This window comes from Hirundo rustica, chromosome 6 (assembly GCF_015227805.2).
Source record: "Hirundo rustica isolate bHirRus1 chromosome 6, bHirRus1.pri.v3, whole genome shotgun sequence".
In the NCBI taxonomy this organism is placed as follows: domain Eukaryota; kingdom Metazoa; phylum Chordata; class Aves; order Passeriformes; family Hirundinidae; genus Hirundo; species Hirundo rustica.
Window position 1 is genome coordinate 28279299 of NC_053455.1, and position 27808 is coordinate 28307106.

Genomic DNA, 27808 nt, shown 5'->3' on the forward strand with positions numbered 1-27808 from the left:
ATATTTCACCTACCTGGCTTTTTCCCATCCTGTTGTTGAGCAAGTTTCCCCTGTAAAACAGACTGAAGCATCCTCCATCCTGCTCTGTTTCATCCAGAAAAAAGGTCTAGGGAACCATGACAGTAAACCCTCAGATATCTCTAAAAAGGACCCAGAAGCATCCCATGAACTAGCTATTCTAGTGTATTGAAGCAGAACTACAATTGCATCTGCCTCACACATGGAGGAACAATAATCTAGATTTAAACATACAATATTGTACCTAAAAACAGGGTTTCACCATGCACTTTCCAGAGTTTCAGGTATATGAACACAATGAACGTGCTCAAAAGTGAAAAACCTTGCCCACTCCTTCTCTTCCTCCACCCAAACTGCTGTTAGAGGCCCCATCAGCTGGTTATTTTTTTTAGGAAAAAACCAAAGAATCCTTTTCTAACATCCATTACCTAGAACTTCATTCCATACCAAATAATTTCTGATGATAGTCAAGACTATCCTGATCTCAACACTAGCTCTGCCCTGGTGACTGTCCGAATTTCCTCGCAACAGTGGGCGTCTTTTATTAACAAAAGGAAGGTAATCCAGAACATTTTCGTAGCTCCTGTGACTAATCTTGTCATTAATCACAGCTCCACAGTACAAGGCTGATGTTGTGAAAGACTGAGCTTGTGGTCTGCCAGCTGGAGAGTTGGGGGAGGAGTCTTTGGCAGCCACTGTCCCCCAGAAGACCTCTAGGATTTTTGATAATGAGAAACCAATATCTCAGAACAATCCCTGCAAAGACCATTTTATAACTGTTAAACAGGTGTGAAAGGTATGTCTGGAAGGGATCCCAAAAGGGTATCTTGCATTGCCCAATTCTGTGCAAACAGCTAGAAGCTACTTCCCCATCTAACGAAGCAGTGCCAGAAATCACAAGGTCATCCTTCAGGAGCAGTAAAGGCAGGTAAAGATGAGTGAGACAGGACAGTCAGCAGAAACTCCAAGGGAAAAGTGAAGTTGGGCAACATGTCTACTACTTAGCCTGAATATAAGTGGTTCTGGGAACAGCAGCTCAGAGAAGACATGTTTGATCTCCTGAAAAAAAAAATTATCTAATTCAGGGGTAATTTTTTTATTGATGGTGAAAACAGTATAAATTTTAACACTAATACTAACTTCAAAAACTTATTTTCAAAGACTCGTGAAGACAGTTAAATAAAAATCTCATAGTGGACAGACAATCAAATCAGATTACAACCTCCAATAACTAAATAAGCAAGACCAGCAAAATGGACTAGTTATTTACCAAAGAAATTGCAGTTGAAGGGATTGTTGTTCTGCCACACAGAAAACACACCATATAAATACTATTTTGATACAAACTTTAATGTGCCGCATAATTCAATATTATCTTCCACAACATTATAATAATTTATATTGAATATTTATAACAATTAGTGAAGTAACTCAGTAAAAAAAACCAAAAACAAATTTGCTGCTTTGAAGTTTGTTTTGGATCAAACCGCTGGCAAATTCTAATCTGTTTGTCTGAAGAGCCATGTAAATAGGGTGGAGTCCAGAATGTCCTTAGGATGATATAATTTCCACTGCAAGTATCACTGAAAAGAATCAAACATCTTGACCTCACCAAACCACAGACAACCCAAGAAACACCACATGAAAGACTGAAGATAGTGTGTCGCTAATAATTCCGCTGCTTCCTCCGTGCCACAGCCAAGCGCAAGGCCTGAATAATCAACTTCTCATTGTTCAGGACATTGTAATCAGTCAGTTTCACCAGTTTGTCAAAATTCTCTTCACTGAAACACACCTCTCTTGTTGTAAATGGGGAGAGGATGCTGGAGACATCAACTTTGCCTTCAGCCATCTCTTCAGGACTCCTTTCCATGCCTAAAGAGACAAACCACAGGGAGAAGCACCAATAAGGTTTTATTGTAGTGAGTAGCTCCTATCAGTATTTACATAATTAAAGGTAAAAACAGGACACTTGGAAGGAAAGATATCATTTGCTAGAGGCAAGTGAAAGTACTGTGCTAGTAGCAATGTATTCTTCAGCACCTGGATCAAGCCTCTGACCAAACATGATTTTACATCATTTGACATTTACATCACTCAAACAGGTTGAAGTTAGAACAACATTAGCAGCAGCAATGCTAGACCGCTGCTAGGACAACATAGTCCTTTTTAACCAAACTAGAAAAGCACAAGCGAAAAGGAAACCAGATACTCTAGAACCAGATAAAATAATAGCCACCTCACTGAAAGCTCAGAAGAAATTGTTGCACTCAGACAAAGGAAGGACATAATTCAATTAAAACCAAAGATCTTTGTCTACTCGGGCTTCAGTCTGGAAGATTACTTTTAAATATGTGAAAATAAACTTGAACAAATGGGCTTCACACCAAAACCAGCAGAAGGTTTTTCCTCGTCTTTGTTTGCAAGCAGCAGTGCATGCTGAGTTCATGTCTGTGGAGTAAAACATCTTGCATTAAGAACCTACCCCTCCTGGTGTACATATGCTGGAATTTTTTGCCTTCATACTATCTCTAGTAGTTTCTGTGAAATAAGTGTCTATATTCATCTCAAGTGCTTTAAAGAAAGATTCTGGAGTTCACATAATTCAGATGTACTGACACAGACCAGTTATTTTTGTCAGTGATGAGACTCATGCTGGCGTTGGAAAGGTCAGAGATGACAGTGAGACATTAGATATGAAATGGAAAGAATTCACAAGGAAAATTTTTATTAAAATTGCTATCATAGATGACTCACCAGGAGCTTTATATTTCTTGAAGGTGTCATTTACTAGGGGAAAAAAAAGCACTGTTGGAGCTTGTGGACTGTCAGATTCTTCAAACACATAGCACTCCTTTAAGTTTTCCCTGTCTTCCTCACTTATCTCAATTTTGGGAAATGGAATTTCTTGCTCTGAGAAGTACTTTGCAATCTGATCCAGAGGCTAGATGAATGAAATACATATATATAATTATTACAAACAATCAAAACTGATCCAGAGACTTGTATATTTTAAACTCCAGCAGCTAACAGGAATATTCTAAGGTTTGAATCTTCCTCTGGCAAGATATTAAATTTCAGATGGAAACAATCATAACCACACCAGATATTGAAGTTTATCTTATTTTCCACATTGCTTTAGGCAAAACAAGGAAACAGTCAATTTCTCTGAACTTGAAAATTAATCCAAAAGCCACAGGTCTAATTTTATAATTCCATTGAAAGAATTCCCTCCTTCAGAAGGGGAAGGCAAAGAAACTGAAAGAATGGAGAGGGAGCACATCAGTCCAGATTACTCCGCATCATTGTCTTGACTTCTTCATTATCTACCTCTTTCCCAATCTTTCTGTCCTCTGCATAATTGGTGTTGCTTGATAATGACTCCCTACCAACAAATACACTAATCAACATATCTTATGACCTCATAAAAAACTTTACCACCTATATTTACTATAAACCCATGTTCATTTTTATATTATTATCATTATGTATGCAACACTAATTATATTATTTTTAATTATTAATCCATCTGGCATTAGCCACTTAGTTTCCCTAAGACTGGTATGAGATATAAAGGCCAAGACACAGGTTTTCTCATTTAGTCTGTTAAAACATTGTCAGGACTTTCCATTGCCTTTGTAATTTGTTTGGTACAAGGATAACCAAAATCAATTATCAGTTTTAGAGCACTCCATCAGTTTATAATATAATCCAGAGTATAGTCCATCAGTTTTTCAAAACTCTTGGATCCACTGCAGTGAAGACTTCAATGTTTTTAAAATGCCTGTATCCATCATCATCTTCTAATATCCTTCTTAGTTACTGAGAAATAAATTATCTAACGATCTAAATAATAAATTAGATAATAATAATCTAATTCTCATTCCAGCACTGAAAAGTTAGGTGGTTTACCTGACGAAAGACCATGAAGGAAAAAGATCTGATACCATGGTTTTCTTACCAGTGTTTGGGACCCTCCACTGTAGTTCAAATGCAGGATGACGTCAACCTCCCTCTTTGATCTCAAAAGTGGTGGGTAGCTGGTATTAATGAAAAAGCCAGTATCAACCAGGGAGAGCTCATTGTCTGCTGTTTCCATCAGCTTATTTGGGAAGGAGTCTATCACTGTGTCTGAAACATAATTATTTCTCATTACAACAAATAAAACACAAGATTGATTTCTCCTCTGAAGGAAGGCAAAGAATAAAGAACTGAGAATTTTGCCCTCACTCTATCTGTACTTATTTAGGGGAGTGACATGCTACTGCCATTTCCTTCCCCCTTGCTGGGCACTGCAGGCTGCTTCAGCCCTAGAGGGGAGATCTCTCCTGCTGCCTTAGGCTGAGCTCACTTTATCCACAAGAACACAATCCCCAGACAACCAGATACAATTTCACCCTTCAACACTCCCCACCAAAACTGAAATGCTATTCAAATCCAGCTTTCCATTTGTAAAGGGAGAAGTGGCATTTCAGAAGTCAGTCCCGTCTCTTCCTCTTTGTTGAAAATCCTAAGTGAATTCTGCAACCTAAACCTTCCTAGAATATTACTGAAAAACACGCTGGTTTACTGTGCCTTTCCAGGTAGAAAATCCTTCACTCTCCAGGTACTTGTTATGCAGCTGGAAGCCTCTGATAAAATTGGGATATTGTGCAATGGTTGGACGTCCTGTTAAGACGTCTCGCAGAGTAGAGGAGAGGACACTGGAGGGAGTGAATAGACACGTGTCTACTTCATAGGGATTCACAGACAGAAAGGGTTCTTCTGCTGCAAGATGGAAAGAAGAAATTTTAAGTTTTGGATAATTTTCTGAAATAATCCATATTTTTAAAAATACATAATTTAAAAAAAAATTAATAAGGACAGGTATCATCATCCCCCACTCCAAAGGTAAATCAAACATAGTTATAAAGCCCTTAAGGTCTATGCCACTAAATAAAATTCAGCATTAGACAGTGAATTAAGTGACCAAGCTACCTGCAGGCAGCCAGGCAGTAAGCACCACCTTCCACTCTAAGCTTCCTCAAATGATGCCCACCTCTACTGTAGCATGTGGTGGAGAGGAGAGAGCAGTCCTAAAATATACAGGAGACCTATCAATAGGACACCTTCACAATGCATGCCAGTGTCACCCAGCAGCAACACCAACTAAGTTAGGAGACCAGTGACTACAGGTTCCCTGTGCAATTAACAGCAAGAGCAAGCTTTCTCCATGGGCAGTTCAGTGAAGAAAACAGCCCTCTGCAAGAGCCATTTTCTCTACCCATGTTATTACTGGCCAAGGAGGAGCATATCCTCATTTAACAATCTTAAGATGTGTTTTTTATACAACATGACTTTAATCTCTGATGGAGACTGGTTGTCTGTGTGTATGACCTTCAGAAAAAGGTACAGCTTTTACAAAGCTCTTCCAAATGAGTGAAATTTAGTTTTAAATCAGGCAGAAAAAAATTCTTAGTTCACATCTCTGCTTTTCTTTCATCATCTTTTACTCTCTGACTTTGACAGCATTTCTTTATGCCTCAGACACCTTCACAGAACACAAGCAATATATACCAGTGGTACAAAAAAATTTAAAATCTCACCAATATCTTTTACTCTGTCTCTGGTCCATCTGCACCAGAAATCTTCTGAATCAGCAGCCAAATTCCAGACATACATCACATCAATGGAAAATATACTACTCCACATACCTGTAACGTGAAAGAGGAATAGAAGCTGATTGATGGAGTGGCCTCGGAAGAATCTTAATTGATACATACCTTCAGTTCTTCCCATTGAATACTTCCTTTCTGTCTGTATGGATACCTTTGTGGGCATACTTTGTAAGTACGTCCTTGCTAATGTAAACTCACACCTGCTCAACCTGTCTGCCAGTGCCTTCCCAGTCCTGTCCACCACAGACCATGTGCTCGCCCATACCAGCTGTCTCTCCAGCAGACCACCTTTCCCCAAGGCAATGGTCACCTTGCATGTAGCAGATCCGAGTCTCTGAGAGCTTCTTTACCATCCTTCCCATAAAGAATTGACTTCCAAAGTGTTCTGCGCGAATTGACGCTCCGTATTTCAGCAAGCCAACTTCATAGGGAGTGAACTCCAGCCACTCTGTGGCAACAGCAGCCAGGCCATGAAAAAGCATTAGCGTGTTAGATAATAGCAAACAGAAGAGTTCCAGGAAGCAAAAAATGAGAAAGACACCGGCTATCTCATAGCATGCCATTCACCATCCATGGCTGTATCTGTATTGCCAGCAGTACTGATGCCACGAGTCCTTCCACACCGTGGCAGGGCAGTCCCAGGCTGTGACACAGAAACCTCCAGCAAAAAAGCCCTGGTCTGAATGAATCCACAGGCATTCCCTTAATAGAGTTATTCTTACTCCAAAGTATGTGTTGCTCATGTATAACTTGTTTCCTTTAGGGCTCTAGTGACAGGCAGCTTAGCATTCACCTGGTGTCAGGTACTTAGCTGCTCGTGTTAAACAAATACTGTGAAAATTAATAGTAGAGGAAATAGTGATTTTCCTGACATTGGACCCAAAAATTCAAAGTTTTTTCTTTAATTGTTCAAAATGAGACCATGTAGAACCATTATATGAATTTGTTTCATTACAAGGTTTTTGTGACAGGACAAACTGTGACTTTGACATCCTCTGTGTCATAACTATGTTTCCACTTTTAGCAAAATAAAGAACTCAAATTCTAAACATATTTGGATTTAGTTAGTTAGTTAGTTAGTTAGTTAGTTAATTTTGGTCACTATTATCTGAAAATTTAATTACTTATTGGAGGTTTTATTTGCAATTAGAATGAAAAGACTATAGTATTAATAAAGCTGATTATATCCATATCATCTTCAGACCACTTAAATTATAAATTTGTTAAGAAATCTAAATCATAACCATTACCTCTGAATGCCTGGGCACTATAGTTGGACTTGAGGTTGATGGCCACATAGATGGGCAGTGGGTTCTGGCCATTATCCACTGCCTGCCGCTGGTCCGAGAGTCTATGCTCATCTTTCTGGTTTTGATTAAAAAGGGTTAATGGAATGAAGTGAAAAACTCGCTTCATTTTTGAAGTCATTCATTATTCACTTCATTCACATTCACATTCATTATTGCACTTCAAATAATATAATATGAATTATCAGCCTTATCCAAGTTCTCCTTTCCATTCCCAGGAAACTGGATCATTCCAAAATAACTGCCATGGGATATTCCAAACTTGTCAAGTATCCCCTAAGAAGCAGCTACACCCTATATAGGTTCTCATATTCTGAGATATGCAGAAAAGTTGATTGTAGATTCAGCAGGAAAAAAAAAAAAAAAACAATTCCAGGAAAAATCATGTTGCTAAGTGAAAGAAAGTTCTTTCCTTGTCTGGGTCTTAGCAAAGCATTTATCATATTTTAAGGTATTTTGCAAATATATGCCTATTCAAGAATATATTCTATTGAACATGACAGTTTAAAACTCCACTGTAAAAACTTAAACCAGAAGGAAACTGCTTAAGATACACTTTTTTTAAATCAACAAAATTTCTTAAAACTTGATATCATATTTAGAAAATGGTCTTTCTCACTGTGTGAACCATCTCCATATGCAGTCTATACCTAGGTCGCGTTATAAATGTGTATCTTCAGTTATGTTAGAGAAGTAAATTATTTCAAACTTTTAAGTGCCTCTTCTTGTCAGAATATTTTATGTCCAGAATGATTCATTTACAATTCAAAATGCTTTTTCTCAGAGTACTTCTTTCTTTAAGTAGAAAGAACAGCTTAGACTGGTATGATGTGTCTCCTTCAGTTCAAGATCAACCTCTCTTTAAATCTAGCACAGTGTTTTAATAATAGAACTGAATATATAATATTTAATCAACCGCTAAATTAATTATTTGCATAGTAGTACTGAATGGCATCCCAGGATTTATTTTCTTTACTGTAGCTATAGAAGCTCAGCAGGTATGTGGAAAAAAGGAGTAATACCTTATCGTGTAGCATAGATTCAATGACAAGACCCCAAAGGTCTATGAAAGACGTGTTATGTCCTTCTTTAGCCCTCTCCATCAGGTCATTATAATAGTACTTCAGACAATCCAAAGAGAAGCAGCAGATCTTGGATTTGGTTACTTGCTTGCGAGCTTCCTTGATTGCATCTTCCAGATATTTTTGTGACCAATTAGCATCTTCATATAAGTTTCCCATGGTCCTGAAGAAGTGTTAGTAGAAAATAATGAGAGAGGTGTAAGGCTGTAGTTTTCTATCACAAAATATTTGTGAAATCAGTTTGTCTGTTCTTAATTCTTACAGGGTTCACAATTTAAAAGTAAACACACTCATTTCAGGAGCAAACAAAACCTTTCTTGGTTTGGATGTGGTAAAATGGGCTCAAAAATTATCTTGAAATTCAAGGGAGAAAAGAAATCAAGACCCAAGGCTATTAAATTCAAAGGTTCAACAAGTACTCATCAAACCCCTTTCTTGGAATGTGGGGAGTATTCTAGGGAGCAGCCACTACTACTCTGCTCTAGTCCTGCATTTGTTCCCATATATCTGCTAATTGCTTGTGCCAACAAGAAAACCGAATGGTTTTGGGCATGTCCTTGTACGACCGTTCTTACTTGTCTCCTAGAAACTGTAACACAGACAGGTACATTCAGATCTCCACGTACATTCAGAGAAGTTAAAAGAGAAACCTACCATTGAAGTTTGGACTTACATAAAGTGACACACAACTCAGTGAAAAAAATTCTCCACTTCCAAACAGGTGTAGAGGAGTGGGGGTACCTAGAACCTACTTGATTAAATACTTCAGTTATTTTAAATACGACATCATCTGCTCTATGCCCACTGGGAGAAGAAAGCACTTCACAACAAGCCACCATATCTGCAGTCCTTCCAAGGTCAGTAACTCAGTATCATTTGTTGGAATTTCTGTGACAATATTAGTTCCTCTAGCCCCAAATACATCTTTTACCAGAGGGAGATGCACTGTAAATCCAAAATGGAAGTGAGAATAACCAGAAAATGGCAGGCATAAATTCTTCTTTCCATCTTTCTTCAATTTCCAGTCTAAAGACAAATTCATTACATTTAGTCTAAGGTATAATTGATAAAATATGAAAAGGGAATACAGCATTTAGATTAAGATATCAGGCACAGACTGAGTCAGTGTGGTGACAAAAGCAGTTGATGAGTGTGGCGACTGATCTCTTAGTCAGTATGTTTTGTTTCTTTGCTCCAGGTGGACAGAGAGTAGATTGTGGGGAGAAAGGAAATGCTTTTGCTTTGCTAAGTGCCATATAAGTTAAAGGTGCTGTACAGAGTCAACAGTGTTGAGCAGAGAACACATAAACCTTGTTTGGGTCATTCTCACCATGTGGTACCCGATAAACCCCCGATGTAGGAAATGCAGTCTAGCAGGTTGAGTTTCTGGAGGCCCAGCAGGCTGCCATACATCGCCGTGAGCGATCTCGTTCCTCCCCCAGTTGTCGTAATGGCCACCACTGGCACCTGTTCAACACAGCAAGGCAGAAGGAGCAAAAGCCGTGCAGGTATTAGACACAAACAGCCCTCACTGCGGAAATCAGATAACAGGTTGCAGACATTGATACAAGCAGGGATGCTACCTGGCATCCCGGGAAAAGGATGTGATTGTTGCAGAAGGCTTGCTTGCCACCACCTGACAGCTGCGAGGAGGAAGGCTTATGTCTTACCCACTCAGATGGGGTGGGAAGCTGTTTACTTAACATACAACTGGAAATGAATCTCATCACCCTGGAATTTTTCTCAAAGTGTATTATTAGAAGCTGTCGTAGAAAATACAGGATTTACCACACCGGAGCAGATTAGGGATCTGTGATTCTGCCTCTAACAATGACCAGGGTCATGGAGGAACGCACAGAACCCTGTAATCAGCCAGACCACACAATAGCCAAAGCCTTCCTGGCCCCAGGCCATTAATTACTTTATGTCCTGAAGCACATTAATTGATAGGGTTTCCCCCTTTGTGATCCAAGTGTAATTGAAGAGGCAGACTATTCTTCTCCTTATCTTTTCCTGATCTAGTACACCCTTTGCTTCCGTTAGCATCCAGAGTGTGGATGCTTACACACCCCGTGGAAAATGTCTACTTATACCCTTCAAGTGGTAGCTTCTAATTTCATAAAGGAATCTGTGTTCTAAAGTCAATGAGTAGAGCATGAAGAAAATAATTCTCCTGCTCTATGAAAAAAAAAAAAAGGCACAAAAACCCCTCCCAAATTATGTTCTTCCTACCCTAAACTCTTCAAGATGTTAAATCTAGGAAATTTTATAAAATAATAATGAGGAAAATGTCATAATCTTAACTAAAGCCAGAATAAACTCCAAAAATCATATTCTTATATTTACATTTTCTAACCTATTTTATTATAAGTTAGAAATCTAGTGATTTTTTTTCAGTTCAAACGTAAATAAGTTAATAAGGTAGAGGGGATATTTTCCCATATTTCTGAAGTTAAACACATGAATAGGAGAGCCAGAGTAATTAGACCTTTCCAGAAAAGTTTTCTATGTGTGAGGAAATTCTCAGACAGATGTGTAAAAAGGGTTAAAAATGTTTTTTCCAGCTTTTTTGAAAGCTTTGTTTCCTGTATTGTTTTCTGCTCTGAAATCCAAACTAATATTTTTGAATCGTATTTTTCACAGCCCTCTTTTTTGAACTGTCCGCTAAAAAGCGTTCATGCTGTTGGTATGTTTGTACTTTCTGATTGTCAGCAACCCAGTTAGGCATCACCAGTTGCAAAACTTCTGACTCAATTACAGAGGCAGGAACAGGGTCCAGAGTGATACAACTAAACTTACAATCAGCTATTTCATCTACAACTCAGTGATGCTGTAGGATCCACTCTTCTTTGCCAAACTGATGGTTTATTCTATCCCTCATTTTTCCCAGTAATACACCTACTTTGCTGCAGAAACCACTTCAAGAATTTTTATTCGGATGTCTGCATGAAAATTTTTGTTTCTTCCTCTCAAAACTCTTTACACATGTGCCATGGCCACCACCTTATCTCTGTCTTAAGGCCTTCAGTTTCACAGACAGCATCCCCCAGATGTTCTATGTCAGCCCACTATAAATTTTCCTCCTGAGACCCATGAGCAGTACCCAGAATAAAGAGGAATAAACTGTTTGAGGAGCCGTTGGGAAGTTTTTGGGTCTATAAAGTCATTATCCTGCCTCCCCCATCCCTGCTACATTAACTGCTGCAATTACAGGCTGCTGCTTCCTCGCTCTTGCCTTGCCCTCTGTGACCAGGCGTGGCCCACACCAGCAGGACTAATTAGCCTGGGATTTTATTTCTTGTTTGAATTTGTGAGACAGGCCCTGATCCCCCGAGAGAAGTTACTACCAGGGACTGTATTGGCTTGCCTCATGCTCTTTCAGATCCTCCTCCAAATTAAGAATCTTTTTCAGAGCAGCAGCAACGTATTTCTTCCTTTTCCGCAGGAAGTCCTGCTCTTCCATGCACAGGCTAAACCCCAAGCGCACGTCCAGGTCCCCTGAGCTGGAGCAGAAAACGGGACAAATCAATGCACACATAATTTATAGCTGATTTCAAGAGCTGTAAGACAGGTAACAAAAAAGTAAATCATCTGTAAAACAAGTTATTTCCAAGTCTGCATATAGACGAGGGAAATAAGAAAAACATTTCTACTGCCAGCAAGAAACAGCAGTGAGGATGGAGAAGGGTTTCCAAGGTTCTTTAGATCTTTTGTCAACATGGACAAAAAGGCAAGACACACAAATAAGGAAAAGGAGTAATTTCAGAAGTATTTTTTTCTGGATCCATTCCTGTATATCACTATGATATCCTGGAAAATTCAAGAGATGACATCATCACTTGTTCTTAGGTTTTAACAATCTACTAACAGCCTTTAAAGTGAGGGTCCTAAATGAGTTATGTGATGAAGCTTGAACTGCAGAGCAAGCATCACCCCCTGCTCAACCTCTGTCATGGGAAATCCAGCCTTTCACCTGTGTCCTGAACATATTCATAGATAAGCTACATCCTGCAAATGCACAAGAATATCTGTCACTTCCCTTTTTCACACGTGCAGGCACATGGAATTTTGTCCCTTGAGAAATGTGAAGCACAAGCAAAAGAAAATTCAGAAAAAAATGTGCAAACCCAATCAAATGGCAGCTAATGTTATGTGCCTTCTGCAACACAAATATGCTTATTACTTAGTACACTAAATATTGACCAAATCTTTTGGGTCACATCACCCTCTGGTGGCTGCAAACTCTGTCCTTAAAATAATTTTCACCAATATTTCACAAATATGAACGTTTCAAGGATTAAAGCTACTAACCTCTGTTCTCCAGAAAATTTGATTTATCACACAGTGTAATTTTGAAAACAGAAGAAGGTCAAATGATTTACCTTACAAAAACAACTATTTTAGCAGTAGATTAACATTTCTCTTGCTTTCTTTCTATGTATGTTTCTGTTAAATTTACAGTCAATATGTTTTGTTATGGGCTGAGGTTGTACAGGTAGCTGTCCATTTACACAAAGTTCTCCTGTGCTGTGAAAATCCACCTCGCTTTCCTTCTGTATATCACTCAACAGTGGGGGTGCTCTAAACCATAGGAAGTTTTCAGCTGTACCATAAAATGTTGTTGTCTTCAATTTTACCTATCACTGGTGCAATTGTGTCCGAGTGAGTTGGCAGAGGTGCAGCTGGTTTGGTCTCAGCTCCCATGCTGCTCAGTGAAGCAGAACAGCCAGAAGCCAGGCTACCCTATGTTTGCTTTGGTGATTTTGCAAAGTTAAAGATTGATAGCGTTTATTTCAGTCATTGTGCAGATCTGACTACTGGCTTAAATGGGAAGTGAAAAAACATGTGAACAGAACAGTTATAATCATGTGTGAGAACAACAGGCACAAAGCAGACTAATTCACTCTCAATGAAGGCACACAGACCCATATGAACTGCACAATTCTGTAACTGCAGCACACTTGCACTTACCTCAGGCACCATGCGAGCACAACACAAAGTACTCACGCAGTATGTGTTCATCTCTACACCTATCACAGAAAAAGCCTACACAACTTACAGTAGTCCTGGATGACAGGACAAAAAGGGGCTATCTTACCATTTTCTTGCTGTCAAGCACAATTGAAATGAATTATCCTGGAAAATGAGAAAGGTAAAGCTAATTACTACCAAATTTTAAAATGTTTCTTTGCTGCAAGCTCGGGCAATGCTCAGACTAAGAGAGGTGGTTCTCAAACAATAAATCATATGGCTAAGGACATTACTTTTATACAATTAATCAAAGCCTCACTCCCTGCCACAGAATCAATTTTTCTCTTCTCCAGTAAGCCTGTGTGTTTGGGGCAGGTAGTGTGCCACAAGCTTGCATGCTTACACCGCTTCCCAGTCTGCACACTTAGAAGGGGCAAGAAGAATGAGAAAAATTACCTTATTAAAATAATTAAAAAAAAAAAATACACACAATAGCACCTCCAATATCAATATTTAGACATACTAAAATCTGAATTAGGCTCATAATCTGTATCAGCCTTTTTTCAGTTCTTCGCCAATATTACCCCAAAATAAAATAAAAAAATTGAAAAAGTGGTTTTGAATGGATGTGCATTTGACCGTCATTTTTTGCTCCTTGAAACCACTTAATTCTGACTGTGGGATGCAGGTTTGGAAAGACTTTTGTATTATTAAAATTGTCAATGTGTTCTTCCTTAAAAGTGAATATGGCAACCTTTAATTTTTCTAACCTTTCTAATGAATAGCTGTACAATTTTATACAGTGATTTTGTTTACTTGGTAACTTCATTTCAAGCACGAAAATATTAAGTGTATTTTAAAATACATATCTCAAAAGGTTCACAGCACTCACCTCTTCTAGTATTATTTCCTTTTGCAAAGGGAGTGAATTCAGGGGGAAAGACAGGACCCCAGATTTCTCCATTTCATTTCCATCAACCAGCTGAAAAAATGTAAAAAGTAGTTGAATGTGAACACATGAAAGGTTCACATCTCTAGAACTTCTCCACTAAGAAGGTTAGTTCAGTTAACTGGTTCTATTAATTTCTTGTTTTAATTTCATTTGGGTTAATAATAACAGACAGAAGGAGAACTTACCTCTTCTGGTAATATGATATCCAGTCTTGTCTGGTCATTTATGATGCAGTGAAATATGATTATATGAAGGCTGGGGCCAGAGTCCAGCAAAATCTTCTGGCTTCCTTCATGTGATCCTTTCACTGTAAATGTAAGCTCTGGGTCTAAACAGAGAGCAAGGAACAAGCACAATTTTAACTATTACAAGCAAACACACATAACTAATAAAAAACCCCAACCTGCCTCTATTCTACACACTTTTTGTTGAATTTTTCTTACACCACAATAACTAAGTAGACTCAGGTGGCCAAAACAGACTGAAAACTGATCTAAAATATCTTGCTGAATCTATATAAATAATCAATGTACAGAATTCACAGATTTTTAAAATACTATAGCTTGCTATTTGTTAGATGCTCTCCATGAATAAATTAAACCAAGATTTGGATTTAAAGGAGTGTCAGTTTAAAGGCAGTTTGGACTATTCATGTTGCATAAAAGTAGTTTATTTGATGTCAGTCTGTTCTGGTTCACAGTACAACTTTTATAATATTAAGACTAACAGTAAAATAGTTCTATAATCCCCAAACTCAATCAGACCGCTTGGCATGTGCTCATGTCACCAAAACTGATACAACCTGAAAACTGTGTTTTCTGTACAGAAAAGCCTTTATGTTTACAGAGCAATCATGTGCTCTTCTCCTGCAAGATCAGAGCCTAGACACAAAATTTTGGGGCAGTAACCTTTCCTCCCCATGTTACATCGCAGTCTGAAACTTCCTATAATGCAACTCAGTCGTTGTTACCATTTTATTCATATAAGTCAATTTTCCATTAACAAATTAACTCAGAACAGTAATGAGTTTTTGAGATTTGCCCCAGGAGCTGCGTTAGGCAAGCTACTGTTCATTTAAATGAACTTAAAAACTAGTGAAGAATCCTGCTGTATTTTTTAGAGCTATATTTTATGGACAAAGTGCTGTTTTGGTGATTTTATGGTAGCAGAAGGCTTTCCTGCTATTTGATACAACTTCACATTTAAACTTAGGTTTACCATTTTTATTAAGGAACCACAAAAAAATCTCCTTCAGAACCCTAAATTTGCACAAACTTCGTACATATTCAAGCCCTAATCAAACACATGGGATAAGATTTCTACACAGTAGTTATAAGACAATTTTAAAAGATCCCACTTAGTTAGAAAAAAATTGTTTTGAACAAACAGTAAACAAAGAGAACTAACCTAAATTTTCCAAGTTTCTCACTCGAGTATACGCGGCTCTATTTTTGCATTAGTCCAAGATTTGCCTCATAACTAAATACTTGAAGAACTTGAATTTTGACAGATACAATCTTTCTGCAAGGTGGGGCATGGCAAAACTAAGTATTATGTGACACAGAGCAATGTGTGCAATGGATTATTAATTCTTTTCAACATCTGTTATCATGACTGAACCGCAACACAAGAACAATAGGCTAATGAAGCAATAACCTCACTTGTGGATTGCTGCTTCAGCTTCCCTGTATCCACTCTAACCTCCAAACAGGAAACATCACGTGCCTGCAGCAAGAGAGGATGAATGATGATGAGAGAAGTGTAAATGTCATTGCAAGTGATTCATACCGTTCCCAACCAACCCCTCTGGCTGATCAATGAGCAAGGCAATTATTATCTATTACTATGTCTTCAGATAACACGAGGACAATAGTGATATGGTATTTCTTTCCAAAACTGAAATAAAGAGGAACAACTCATGAGCTGCTTGCACTCAGAGAGACAGTTAAGCAAAGATCAGCCCTATTCAAAATAATGAGCGTATTAACATATGGGACTATTTTTATGAGCATTGTAACACTTTTTTCATTAACTCCCAATAGCTCTGAGCCTTTAATTTATAGAAGAAAGTAGGTGGCAGTACTGGGTTTCAGACACAGCTCAATGTTTCCCGTGTTAGAAACGGGAACACTTGTTATTCAGACACAAGAAAGATCAAAATAAATATATATTTTACCACTAGTACTCCATTTGTAATAATGCCATCAGGATAGTCCAGACTGGGAAAAAAAAAAAAAAAAAAAGGAAGATAATATTATGAGTGGGAAAACTCAGACAAATATTCAAGTCTATGGTTAACATTCATTGTTACACAACCTTTGACATTTCTAATTTTAACATTCTCACTCAAAAATACTTTAAAACTTAGGATAAGATGATGAGCTGAGTAGCAATTTTTTCCACCTACTCATGATAGAATATGAATCTGGATTTCTACTCCTGTGGTCATATACATTTGCTTTAGTAAACCATGGAATGAATACTGGTATGAGACATACTGATTTTGAGAACAGCGACAGCTGTTAAATCCATTTTGATTCTTTTGAGCATTACACAGTTTAACCTAGGTTTTTGTACTTCAAAAACTAATATAGCTGCCTAGTTTTCCACAACTTATAAAAAAATTATTCTAATGGCAGGAGAAATTGTACTTACTTCTATGAAGCTATCTGCAAATCACACATGAGATTGTAATAGATCACTATACACATCTAGAGACAGGGTGAATTCATATACTGCAGCTGACAATTTCTATACTCTAAAATATTTTTCCATCAGAAAAATCAGGCAGTGTCTCATTAAGGCTATCTTATAATTTACCATTTCATTAATTACAGATGTAAATTCATATAATGTCTCAAGAACTCAGATTACTCCAAAGGGAATACATACATATGTAACTTTATAAGGATTGAGCACTGACTCCCCAGCCTACTGCAGAGAGTATGAGCTGTTTAGTCAGACTTTGCAAACCAGGGATTACACATGTATTTTATCTCAGCTGAAACCAAACAATACAATTCCTTTAAAATTAAATGAATGACAGTTTTTTTATCTACCTAAAATGAAAATTTACCGCAATTAGATTTCAGTATAAACACACATGATAGTATTCACTCAAAATTGCCAAGCTCAAACAGTTTAAAGCTCATTTTCCAAGTCAATGTTTTCCTTTAAGAGAAAATTATGAACCGGCTAATACACTGCAGAACACTCAGGAAAAACTTTCCACTATAAGAAAATATCAACAGCAAAACTCAAGCAAGCCTCTTTTTTGACCTCTGGTCAAAAAAAAGCCAGTTATAAACTTAAACATTTTGCTATATATATATATTTTTATATATATATATTTTAATGCATTTCTAAAACGTTCAAAGCACATTGGTCAGGAATTGGTAAAAATATACTCAGTGTTTCCATCTGCATACAGGTAAATGGGTGTAAGCACAGTTTTGTTTCAGACACAAAGTTTTGTACTTAATTACTATTTTGTAGTCAAATAGTTGTAACATTACATGACATACAGTGTCACCATCCTCAAATACTTCATTAAAAAATTAAGGAAAGCAAGAAACAGCATGGTAGATATTAGAAAACCTCAGACTGCATAGCCTGGTGAAATGAAAGTGCAAAGACAGGTAAAGATATCTCTTCAGGGAGGCAAACAGCCAGTAAAGTGTAGTATTATTTGAGTTGCTGGTATCAGCAAAGTATAAACTGAAAGTCAGAAGGTCCAAGGCATGACCTTCAAACAGGGTGGGAGAACTGCATTGTTGTAAAGGCTCCTGGGAAGAACCAGGACACCTCAGTCAGGAAGGACCAAAGTCTGAGATGTCTCTATTGGGTTGTCACCTCTGCTGCCACCACCGTAAGGAAGCCCAGCTGCTCTCACTTGTTCGCTACTCCCCACGCTGCTCTTTTAACTTTTATATCCCAAATTTCAAGGCTTCTGCTAGTCACAGCATAAGACAGATGCTTTATCTTTTTTTTAACCTGGCGGTCCATATCTTTGTTTTAAAAAGAGCAAGGGCACTCATCTTTCTCTGAGCCTAAGGAAATGAGCTGTGGCTAGAAACATAGCTGAGCTGGGTGCAGAAGAGCTCAGGTTGGCAGGTACCTTCGAATATTTTGCCTACCTTGGAACACTGAATAACTTCCACTAGTTGGAATTAGCTGGTAATTTCTCTGACAACCAACTTGATGTTAGATCTCATCACACAGAGTAATGCTCCTATTCTCTTCTCCATCACAGTTTGTGAATTGTGGGCTTTTTTTATAGCAGACCTCAGTTTCACTAGAAGACTTGGGAGCATATTATGGCCTGTAGCAGGGAAAGACAAAAACAGAGACTCTGGGAATCATTCCTCCTCGAAAGTCTGTTGAAGGAATGCCTAAGGGAGCAGTGGACTCTATGTACCCAGGGACCATTTCCCAACACCTGGTATATATCAAACTTCTCCCTTCTCCTTTTTGGATTATGCCTGACCTATAATGAAATGAGCAACTTTGAATAGGAACTTACAGTCACACAGATTCTTATATTGCAGTTCTCATTTAGAACAGGCTACTGTGCTCCATTTCACCAGAGAATCTGGATTTTTTTTATACCTATCTAAAAAAATTGTATTCTTTCACATCAGATCCAGCTTTCCCTTCCTTTAGCAGCTTCCATAATAATGTAGGCTACTTTTCTGAGCTTTCTGACAACCCAAGAGAAGCATGGGGGATGGTACTATTTCATAATACTGAAAGCTGTATTCACCTCAAAGGTTCTTTCTAAATTTAAAACTTTTGCCTTCAGTGCTCCTCCACATAAATACATAATACAATATAAGCAGGACATTTGGCCCCCAATTGATGGAGACTCAGCCTGAGGGTTTCTCAGCGCTGCCCAAGCCAAATGGATGGCATGATCTGCTGGCTCCCCCTTCACATGAGGAGGAAAAATAACACAGTAGAACTACAGAAAGAAAAAAAAATACTTTTATTTTCTAAAAATACTGCTTTTGCCATATTTCAATAATTAATATTTAACTTTTATACAGCTTTTTGTACACCTATTTACATTTATTTGTGTTAATTGGGCTTTGCTTTAAACATAGACTTTCACATTTGGAAAAAAAAAAAGAGAGGGTGCGGAGATGAAAGGTTGTGTAAGAGTAGTCCTTCATTCTTCTAAGAGTGTTAGAGATATACTTCCTCAGCTTGAGACATCTGAAAGACAAAAGAGGCCAAAAAGAAGATCAGCAGGTACAGAAAATACCCTGGGGCTCTTAGACCTTTCCTTGGAAACACAAATCACCTTGCAGTTCACCAGAAGCCTCTTTGGGCCCCTCAGCGTTGGGTGTGAGCTTCAGAAGAAGTCGGAGGGGAGGGGGATGTTGAGCGAGCGCAGCCACCTGGTCCAGCGGGACCCCGTCCCTGTAGCGACACGGATGGGCTCGTTCTGATGCTGGACCCTGCCAGTGGAGACACGGGAGAAAGCCCAGGTTACCGCTGATAATCACCAGAAAACAACTCACAAAGCAGTGAAGCACATGAACCAGCAACCTGTGTACAACGGCCTTACCTTTTCTGTCGCTGCTGCCCAAGTGCAGCAGCTCTCACGCCAGCTGGGCTCGTGTTATGGGCCCAGAAAACATTGGGCAGGCATTTGCAATCCCTTGGCTTGCAGGTGAAAAGGCCCTTGGAGGAAGGAGCATGCCTTCCTCTCTGTGTCGTTAGGACCAAACATCTGGCCCTCATTCCCTGCCCCTCTGCAGCAGAGAGGTGAGCATTTGCTGGAACTGCAGCAGTGGCGTAAGGGCGAGGCAAAACTAGGGACGGTATTCATCTTGCTGTTGTGGAAACCCACTAGCGAAATGAAGCTTTTCTTCCATTTTAAATAACGTATAACAGGAATGGATGCAGGACCAAATTTCATACAACCCTCCAATGTAACATGAGGTAATATTTATAACGTTCTTTTTTGTAAAACTGACACAAAACGCAACCTGTGCAGTGAGGTTATAGGCAAACAAAAATAGGAGTGGCAAAGCCACTATCATAGGTGCAACCCAGGAAACATTCTTGGCCTGGGGTTACACTTTGTGTGTGGTATTATTCATCTGAAATGCTGGAAAGAAAGAACACCCTAATGTAATAAGTCTTACAATTAGTAAAATCTAGAATGATGATAGCGAAGAAATTAAAAACTGTGGATAAAGAGTGTCAGAAAAAATTGCTGGTGAGAATAATTATTAATTTCATAAATAATCTGCCATATTACCCCCCAAAAGTATGTTCTCATTGTTCCCATCACAACATAGGATTTCTAGAAACTGTCCCATATGCTTAGCTGGACTCCTTGTTATCAGAGGGCTCTCTTCCTCTGAAAATTATCTCTAATCTCTGTCGACACTTCTCCCATCCAGCGCTGACAAAAAATCTTGCCAAAACCTGCTGAGCTTGTTCAACACAGAAGAGGTTGGTTTGAGTCCATACCTTTCTGGTTATCCATCTCAACCACTTCACTTCAGTTGTTCAGACCTTTCCAGGGTTCTCTACTTTATCTATGCAATCCATTGTCTACAATTTTAGTGACAAATCCTTTCATTAATTACTCCTGACATCACACATTCCAAAGTGAAGGAAAAAAACACCCTCTCAATATCCTACCAAGACCACAATATTTAATCAATCCAAATGTGCTTAGACCTTTATTCCAGACTCAGCTGAATGGCAGAACAGCATTGTCCACCACACAAATGCAGGAAACGTGAATGAGGGATAGCCTTCCGACAGGAAGCCCATTCTCCCACTCCTGCTGTGAGCTCACAGGGACATTCCCTCACTTATAGTGCAACACCTTCTTGCCTTTGCATGCGGAGTTCTTCAGGCCACAACTATTACATTGGTCACTCAGGAACCACACAATGAATGAAAAATAGTAGATCAGATGCCTTCTTGCTGAAGCAACTGAGTATATGACTGTCATGCTTTTTAAAACCTCTCCCTTGAGACTGCAAAGGATCCTTTTTATTGGTACCATCATCTTCCAACCAGTAGAATTCCTACTCAGACATCACTTGCAAAAATTGTCCTATTTATGACTTTATTGAATACAACCCCAGGAAAAGGCAACCAGCTGCAAGGTCAGACAGAAGAGTTTGGCACAGAACTGATGGCACACACGCTCCAAGCCAAGTTCCAGCCTCTGTTCCCATACACAAATCCACCTGTGCACACATCCAAGCCAGGCAACCTACTTGGGCCTCCTCTATTAAAGGCATGATTATCAAGAGTAAGATTCTCTGTACCAACTCCATAAGTCATCCTGTAACTTGCAGAGGAAAGAGGACCCTAGACAGAATATTTGTGATGCCTGCTGGAGCTTCCCCATTGCCATTACCAATGTTGTGACACTCCTGAGATGTGACGGGCACCGTTTGTCTTGATGCCTCTGGGCCTTTTGCCAGTTCTGGTGCACAGTAAACAACAAACAATCCAGCTGGATGAGTCTCCATGAGTTGTAAAAAGAGATTTTGAGACTCTTGCAGCTCTGATAGCTTTTTTGTGCGTCAACACTGAGATCTTTCCTTCTCTATTCTTAACACTGAGCTACTGTCCTTTCACCAGCGAGTTCTTCTTTCCCTGTTGTCAGGAACTCAACGTGTCCACCCACTTCGGGAGGCTACGCCTGAAGTGCCCCAAATGCCTCGAGAACCTTCCAGCAGCACCATCTAAGAGCAGTACCTCTAAGTATATCCTCTAAACAGTAAAACTCGACCAACAGCTTTCAAGCCTACCAAATGAAGCTACTGCTGCTCCTCCAGCTTTCCTGGTGCCTCAGTCCTCAGACTCACACACTGGTCTTTGGACCTCACTTTGTATTTGGTTCCTTTTTGGCAGAATATTTGGTTCCTTTCTCCACCACAGCTCCCCACACGTAGCCAGATGAATTGAACAGATCAACCTACAGAAGTGCATTTTATCATCTTGTGGATTTGAAAAACCAGATTCCTCAAGAAGGGGGTAATTAGGGCATTTAGACTTGGCACTCCTCCCAAGGGTCAAAACTTCCTGAATATTGTCATTCTACTCATACTTTCTTGTGTATCTCATTGACTCAATGAGAAAAAAGAGAACATGAAGAAGTTTCTGCCCAAGATGCAGAATTCAAACAGGGAAAAAAAATCATATTTCATATATTTGAAATCTAAAAGTATGTATTCTAAAATTTCATTTTACTAGAATTGAATGAAAACATCTAGCTACTGCTTTTAGAGACTGCAGGTTTAAGAGGCATCATCACATATCAATCAGCTTTTCAAACTATTTTTATACTGAATATAACACTTTATTAAGAATTTAGGACTGTACTCACGTGTTCTGCAATGTGAACTCCACCTCCAGCTCCTCACGTGCCTGAAGAGAGGAGATAAAAAAGAAAGAAAGACTGATTACTTATATTTCTTCACAGCTTTCATCACACCAGTTACATATAATTTTTAAATTTGCATTTAGAACTAATAATAGAACCTAGGATAATTCCCAGAATATAAGAAAACCATAGTTTTGACTGAAGATATTAAATTCTTAGATATTGAAAAAGCAGTTGCTAAAATTACTTTTTTACATCTAAATGCTTTATAAGCATATCTGCATGCTTAAGAACCGCTATTCTGCTAAAACGGCCATTTGTTCAGATTTTAATTCCCAACACATAAAAGAATTAGTCTCTTTAATACCATCACAGTTAAAAGGAGCCGAAATTTCAGAATTTACACCAAGAGCCAACAAACATCCCATAAATATTCAGAATGAATATAACTAGTTAAATTCATAAATAAAGATAACTAGTTGTAGCTGGTTCCATACTATATTTTTAGCATAGATATTTGTTCTAAACAAAAGCTAGCAAAAAGCACTCACTGAAGTGTTCCTCAGAAAAGCAGCAAAATACAGTTTAAACAGATGTTTCCTCTAATGAAACACTGTAAAAGGATTTCCTGAGACGGAAGGAGAGAATTTACTTTTGTTCTAACCTATGCCACTGCTCACCTGTGGATTCAGCTGAAACTTCACGCGCACAGTACGTCCTACAGTGAGTTTGTCTATGTCAAAGAGAACTGTGCAGAGTTCATCATCCCTGGTGACCGTGTCTTCATCGCAGACCTTCAGCTCCAGCACGTTCTGCACAAAGAGGTAAAGAATGTGATGGAGTTACTACTGTATCTAAGAGATCCATGAGGCATGAAAATCTCAAGGCTAGGTTTTCTTTCCTTGCTCCTCCAGTTTTATGGGAAGGAGGAAAAAGGAGAAAGGGAGAAAAAAAAAGGAAAGAGAGTTGGGTTTATCAGACGTCATGTTGGCAATAACCCTTCATACAAAAAAGAAGCAAGCTTGTTTCATTTCCCCAGGCAGACAAGACAAACAGGTCATGCAGAACACTCATGAATTTGTGATAAATAACTGCATTAAATGTTTCTACATTTATTTTACGGCCTCTGGTTCTAAGTGTATAAAATAGTCACAGGTACATAAAGATGGTTGAAAGGATTTTCACAATATCTAGAACGGAGTGATTTTACTATTATTTTTATCTTTTTCTTGGGTTTTGCCTGTATATGTCAAGATTGGGAATAGGATAGAAAGGCTGTATTCTGAAGGACATTCAATTCCTTCTTATTGCAGTCTAGTAAATGCTTAAGTAACAAATAAGTGGAATAGAACAACAATAAGAAGGATGTAAGCAACAGGGGTTTTTTTCCTGAGGAATATTTGACATCTTCCACGTTTGGAACTGGCTACACATGTATTTGTTTACTGTAGTTCTGTGTAATCTAATGACTATCTGCAGACATCAGATGGTGAAAAGGATTGGTGGCAGTTACCTTGACACGGCGGTCAATCTTGTAGCAGAAAGCTTCATTCCAAACGGGGTTTTTGCTGTTCCTGATGGTCCTGGTTCGAACCTTCTCTGCTGAGGCAGTAGGCAGCCACAGTGTCACATAGCAATCTGAAAGGGTGACTGGACAGGGAGAAGATGAGCACAGTTAAAATGTACCCAGAGAAAGAATTACTGCACAGCACCCATTTAACCCTAGTAAGACAAAGATAGCACAGCTGGGGCTTTCTTCCTAAAGTATACAGGATTAGAAGTAGATAATACAATGAAGCACTAACAGGAAAACAGACATCCTCACACATTTGCCTGTTTCCACCTTTTCACTCCTAGTCAGACATACTTCTTTTTTTAATGTTACTTTGTATTTGAAATTGCACTGTCCTCCACATCCAGTACATGTTGCATTTAGCTTTATCTTCATGATTATCTAAATGGCTGGGACAGGCAACATACCTCACAACCTTCAATTTGGGCTATAGAAAGGCTTGTTTCCTATAATTGCTTCCCCAGATTTGGTACCTCAGCTTATTGGAAGCCTTTATTAAAGTGCTGGCTTAATGGAAGAACAGATTTTTTTCAATGAAAGGTGTTCTCCCATCAAAGCTGAAAAATTTTATTTCTTTATCACAATTTAGAATGTGCCTATTCCTTATTCATTCATCTATTAGACAAAGTTTTTAGAAGCTGTGTGCTTCTCAGCAGTTCTTTCAAAAAACCAAAATCTGTCTCATCACCCTAATTAAATTACTGTATGTTCAATTCCTTCCTACTGCTCTACCTGCAGACTGGAGATATGCTGCTGCCACTCATGTTTGGGGCAGGAAGCCATGAGTGCTAATGAAGACATCAGCTTCTCCTATATTCTGACTCCTCAAGTTTGGAAGGAGAACTCCAGGGAGTGAGACTTCACAGAAGCATGATACAGGCACTGATGGCCTTTCTCTCACACCTGTAATGCAATCTCCCTGTTTCACATTAGCAATGCTCAACCAGTCACCTGGTTCTTACAACAACCTTGTGAGTCAGAGGAGGCCAAATAATTCAGCTCATAGTCAATCCCTGCATCATTCTCAAAACGTGTAACAGTGTTATTACATCATATTAAGAACAATTACTTCATGTATTTCCTCTTTATCTTTCTGTAACAATCACAGATTTAGGTTTTCCTGCAAGCCAAGCTGTGCCTTTATTTTGTAGTTAACCATGCTATCACAATCAGCAAAATGTGGATTATGACTGTGGGAAGGAAAGCATTTCCAGAAAGAGACTTAAGTCACACCTGATAAGAAGACTGTGACTGATCAGATGTTCAGCAGAGGCACAAATGTAAGCAGATGAAAATGCAAATGGTTAATGATGATTAAATGCTAGTTTCCATTTTCAAAGAGGATGAGACACTCTGATTTCTTCACAGTAGCAATATAAGGATTACGCAATAAGTGCACTGAGAAAACTTGAATTTCTTGGAACTGTTCAAGACCATCCCCTACCCCAGACAGGGCTTTAGTCAACCTGATCTAGTAGAAGGTGTCCCTGCTCATGGCAGGGGAGTCATTTTAAGGCCCCTTCCCACCCAAATCATTCTATGATTCCATGCTTTGCCCAAGATCCCATAATGCAGTTAATGTCAGGGTCCAAAACATAGTCTAGATTTTCAGGCCTCTACTCAAATCTATTAAAATAATCTTGTTCTGAAACATCGGTAGGGAGGAATACTATTAAAGCATTTTTTTCACTAGTCAAGTAAATAGGAACATGAGAGTCAATGAACAAGAAGAAATGTTCAATAAATAAAGCACAAACCCTTCAATAAGGACAAAACATATGGAAGATAAATAAAAAGTCATAGGAAACACCAAGACTAGCCAATAAAATTGGAAAGCTAAGTGAAGGAAATAAACGCTAACTTGGAATTGTAACAAGCATCATGATTTTACCATTAGAAACAGGTAGAAAAAGGACATTTTCCCATAGCTGAAAATACCAAGGTTTCAAGGAAAACTAGCTGGAATATTTGCCTTATTGATGCCTCAGAAAAAGTAAACACTGCCTGAAATAGCCTTTAACTATATAACTATAAGCTCATGGAATGTGTGCTTCTGTACATAAAAACATAAGAACTTTAAGAAACCCCTAACCTTACACCTTATAATGTGTTCTCACTTTGTCGAATAAACCAAAGGAAAAAGAGAAATAAGCAGTAATACATGTAATGCAATACAGTAGTATTACATTGTGGAAGATGCTTAATTCTTCTTAATTATTCTGCACTTATGTGCAGAATACCACACATAAGTGCAGCAGAGATTTCTTCCCTGATAGAAATCAGTAATTCAAAAATACTTTTGTTAAGCACAACTTCCATGTGATCTAACCACATCCCTCCTGACAGAAACCACCAAATCCAGCCTCTGGTAAGTCTTCCCTCTACTCCTGACCCATCACACAAGTTAAAAATCTCAAAATATAGATTACGTTAACTAAAATTTTCTTATAAACTATGATGGGCTGCATGAAATTCTGCGCATACCAAATGAAAATTGATTTTGAGCCATGTTCAGCAAGATTTTGGGGAATACAGCGTGGACTTTTTCTGTTTGTTTTATATTTTTTAGATTTATTCATGTGGTATTTAGACTTGAATTTTCTTATTCTCTTTGACTTTATTTCACTTTTTCTTTTGAAGTCTCTATTCTAGATATCTTTTTTCACTTCCCCTCACTTAAACTCCCATCAAGTGCTCAGATTATGTCTCTGTTAATTTCTTTTTTTCCCTGACTTTTAAATGGGACTTTTAAACCAAGACACACTGGATTTTATCATCACTTCCTGCATACATAAAAATTCTGCAGAAGTAATAGAATGTTTTTGCTTGTAAATCTGTTATTTTCATAGGCTTTCCTGCTACTGCTGATTTTACATCTGCATTGCCAGTTCTCTTGTCTCTTCCATCCAGAAATTCTGTAAGAAATATTCAGGTTTCTTATTTAAAAATACAGATTTGCATTGTTTACAGAGCAGACCTCAGATCAGCAGCTAATTCTTATGTCAGAAGGGTAGGAAATATCTCATACAGTAAGATACGAAAAAAAGACATAAAAGGCATCACCTTGCTTGAGTCAGTCCCTTTAAATTTAAAAGGTGAAAGCAATGCTTCAGTATTAAAATAAAAATAATTATTGCAAAATTAAGCAATACATGCTTTTATTCCTACACAATTTGAAAATAATAACAGTGTCCAACTATTTTGTTTGAAAAGCTATAAGAACCATCCAACAACAGTAGAAGTACTCACGGAAGTCTGCCTTCCGGGCGTTCCTTACTCTCAGTATTTTCACAGTGAGCAAGTTGAAAGGAGATACTGGTGCCTGCACAAAAGGTCAGAAAAGGAAAAAAGGAAAAAAAAAAAGATTACATTATTATTCTAGTCTGTAGTCAAAGACTACCATAGCCCTGAAGTTCTAAGAACGTAGATAGAACAAGGTTTTCAAGGTTGAGTCAATACACTTCATCAAATCAAGTGGAGCAATCAAAAAATCTGTACAAATTTTTGGCACAGAACTCTCTTCAGGCCTGAAATAGAAGCAATATATTTCAAAATCACTTAAGTTAACAATAGGTGGCAAGAGTTTGATTTGATAAAGATCACGTCTTCCAATCGTTGCTCCCTTATTATCACAATAAATACCCCTAGAGCACACGTGTGGGTGTCCTCACCTCTTACACACCACTGCCTGCAGTGGAACAGATTGTCTCTGGGACACCAAACACTGTCACAGGAGGTGTGGAAGTAGAGGTGTCTACCAAGCACCAGCACAAGCTCCCACACCAGCACAAACTTCTCCACATAGCCAAAAATAGAAATGCAGCTGACAGCGATGAGATACTTCTCCTGAATACTCGTGGACCTCTGATCTTCAGCTCTGATCCCC

The 27808-nt window shown here is 38.4% G+C and overlaps 1 protein-coding gene across 1 annotated transcript in view; it reads right to left on the bottom strand.

The window, feature by feature from the left end:
• Positions 1–1472: 1472 nt before the first annotated feature.
• The window catches only part of LOC120754599 (cytosolic phospholipase A2 epsilon-like), a 32384-nt gene continuing 6048 nt past the window's right edge, over positions 1473–27808 (bottom strand). The window contains exons 2-20 of the mRNA XM_058421152.1: positions 27172–27244; positions 23863–23999; positions 23030–23161; positions 22353–22393; positions 16164–16206; positions 15649–15712; positions 14173–14315; positions 13928–14017; positions 13163–13200; positions 11432–11567; positions 9395–9531; positions 8005–8227; positions 6926–7040; positions 5986–6123; positions 5604–5711; positions 4594–4785; positions 3980–4149; positions 2776–2962; positions 1473–1893 (exon numbers count right to left, since the gene is read on the bottom strand). Of these exons, the coding sequence (XP_058277135.1) occupies positions 1685–1893; positions 2776–2962; positions 3980–4149; positions 4594–4785; positions 5604–5711; positions 5986–6123; positions 6926–7040; positions 8005–8227; positions 9395–9531; positions 11432–11567; positions 13163–13200; positions 13928–14017; positions 14173–14315; positions 15649–15712; positions 16164–16206; positions 22353–22393; positions 23030–23161; positions 23863–23999; positions 27172–27244 (2376 nt within the window). The 3' untranslated portion in view covers positions 1473–1684. The remainder of the gene's footprint in view (positions 1894–2775; positions 2963–3979; positions 4150–4593; positions 4786–5603; positions 5712–5985; positions 6124–6925; positions 7041–8004; positions 8228–9394; positions 9532–11431; positions 11568–13162; positions 13201–13927; positions 14018–14172; positions 14316–15648; positions 15713–16163; positions 16207–22352; positions 22394–23029; positions 23162–23862; positions 24000–27171; positions 27245–27808) is intronic.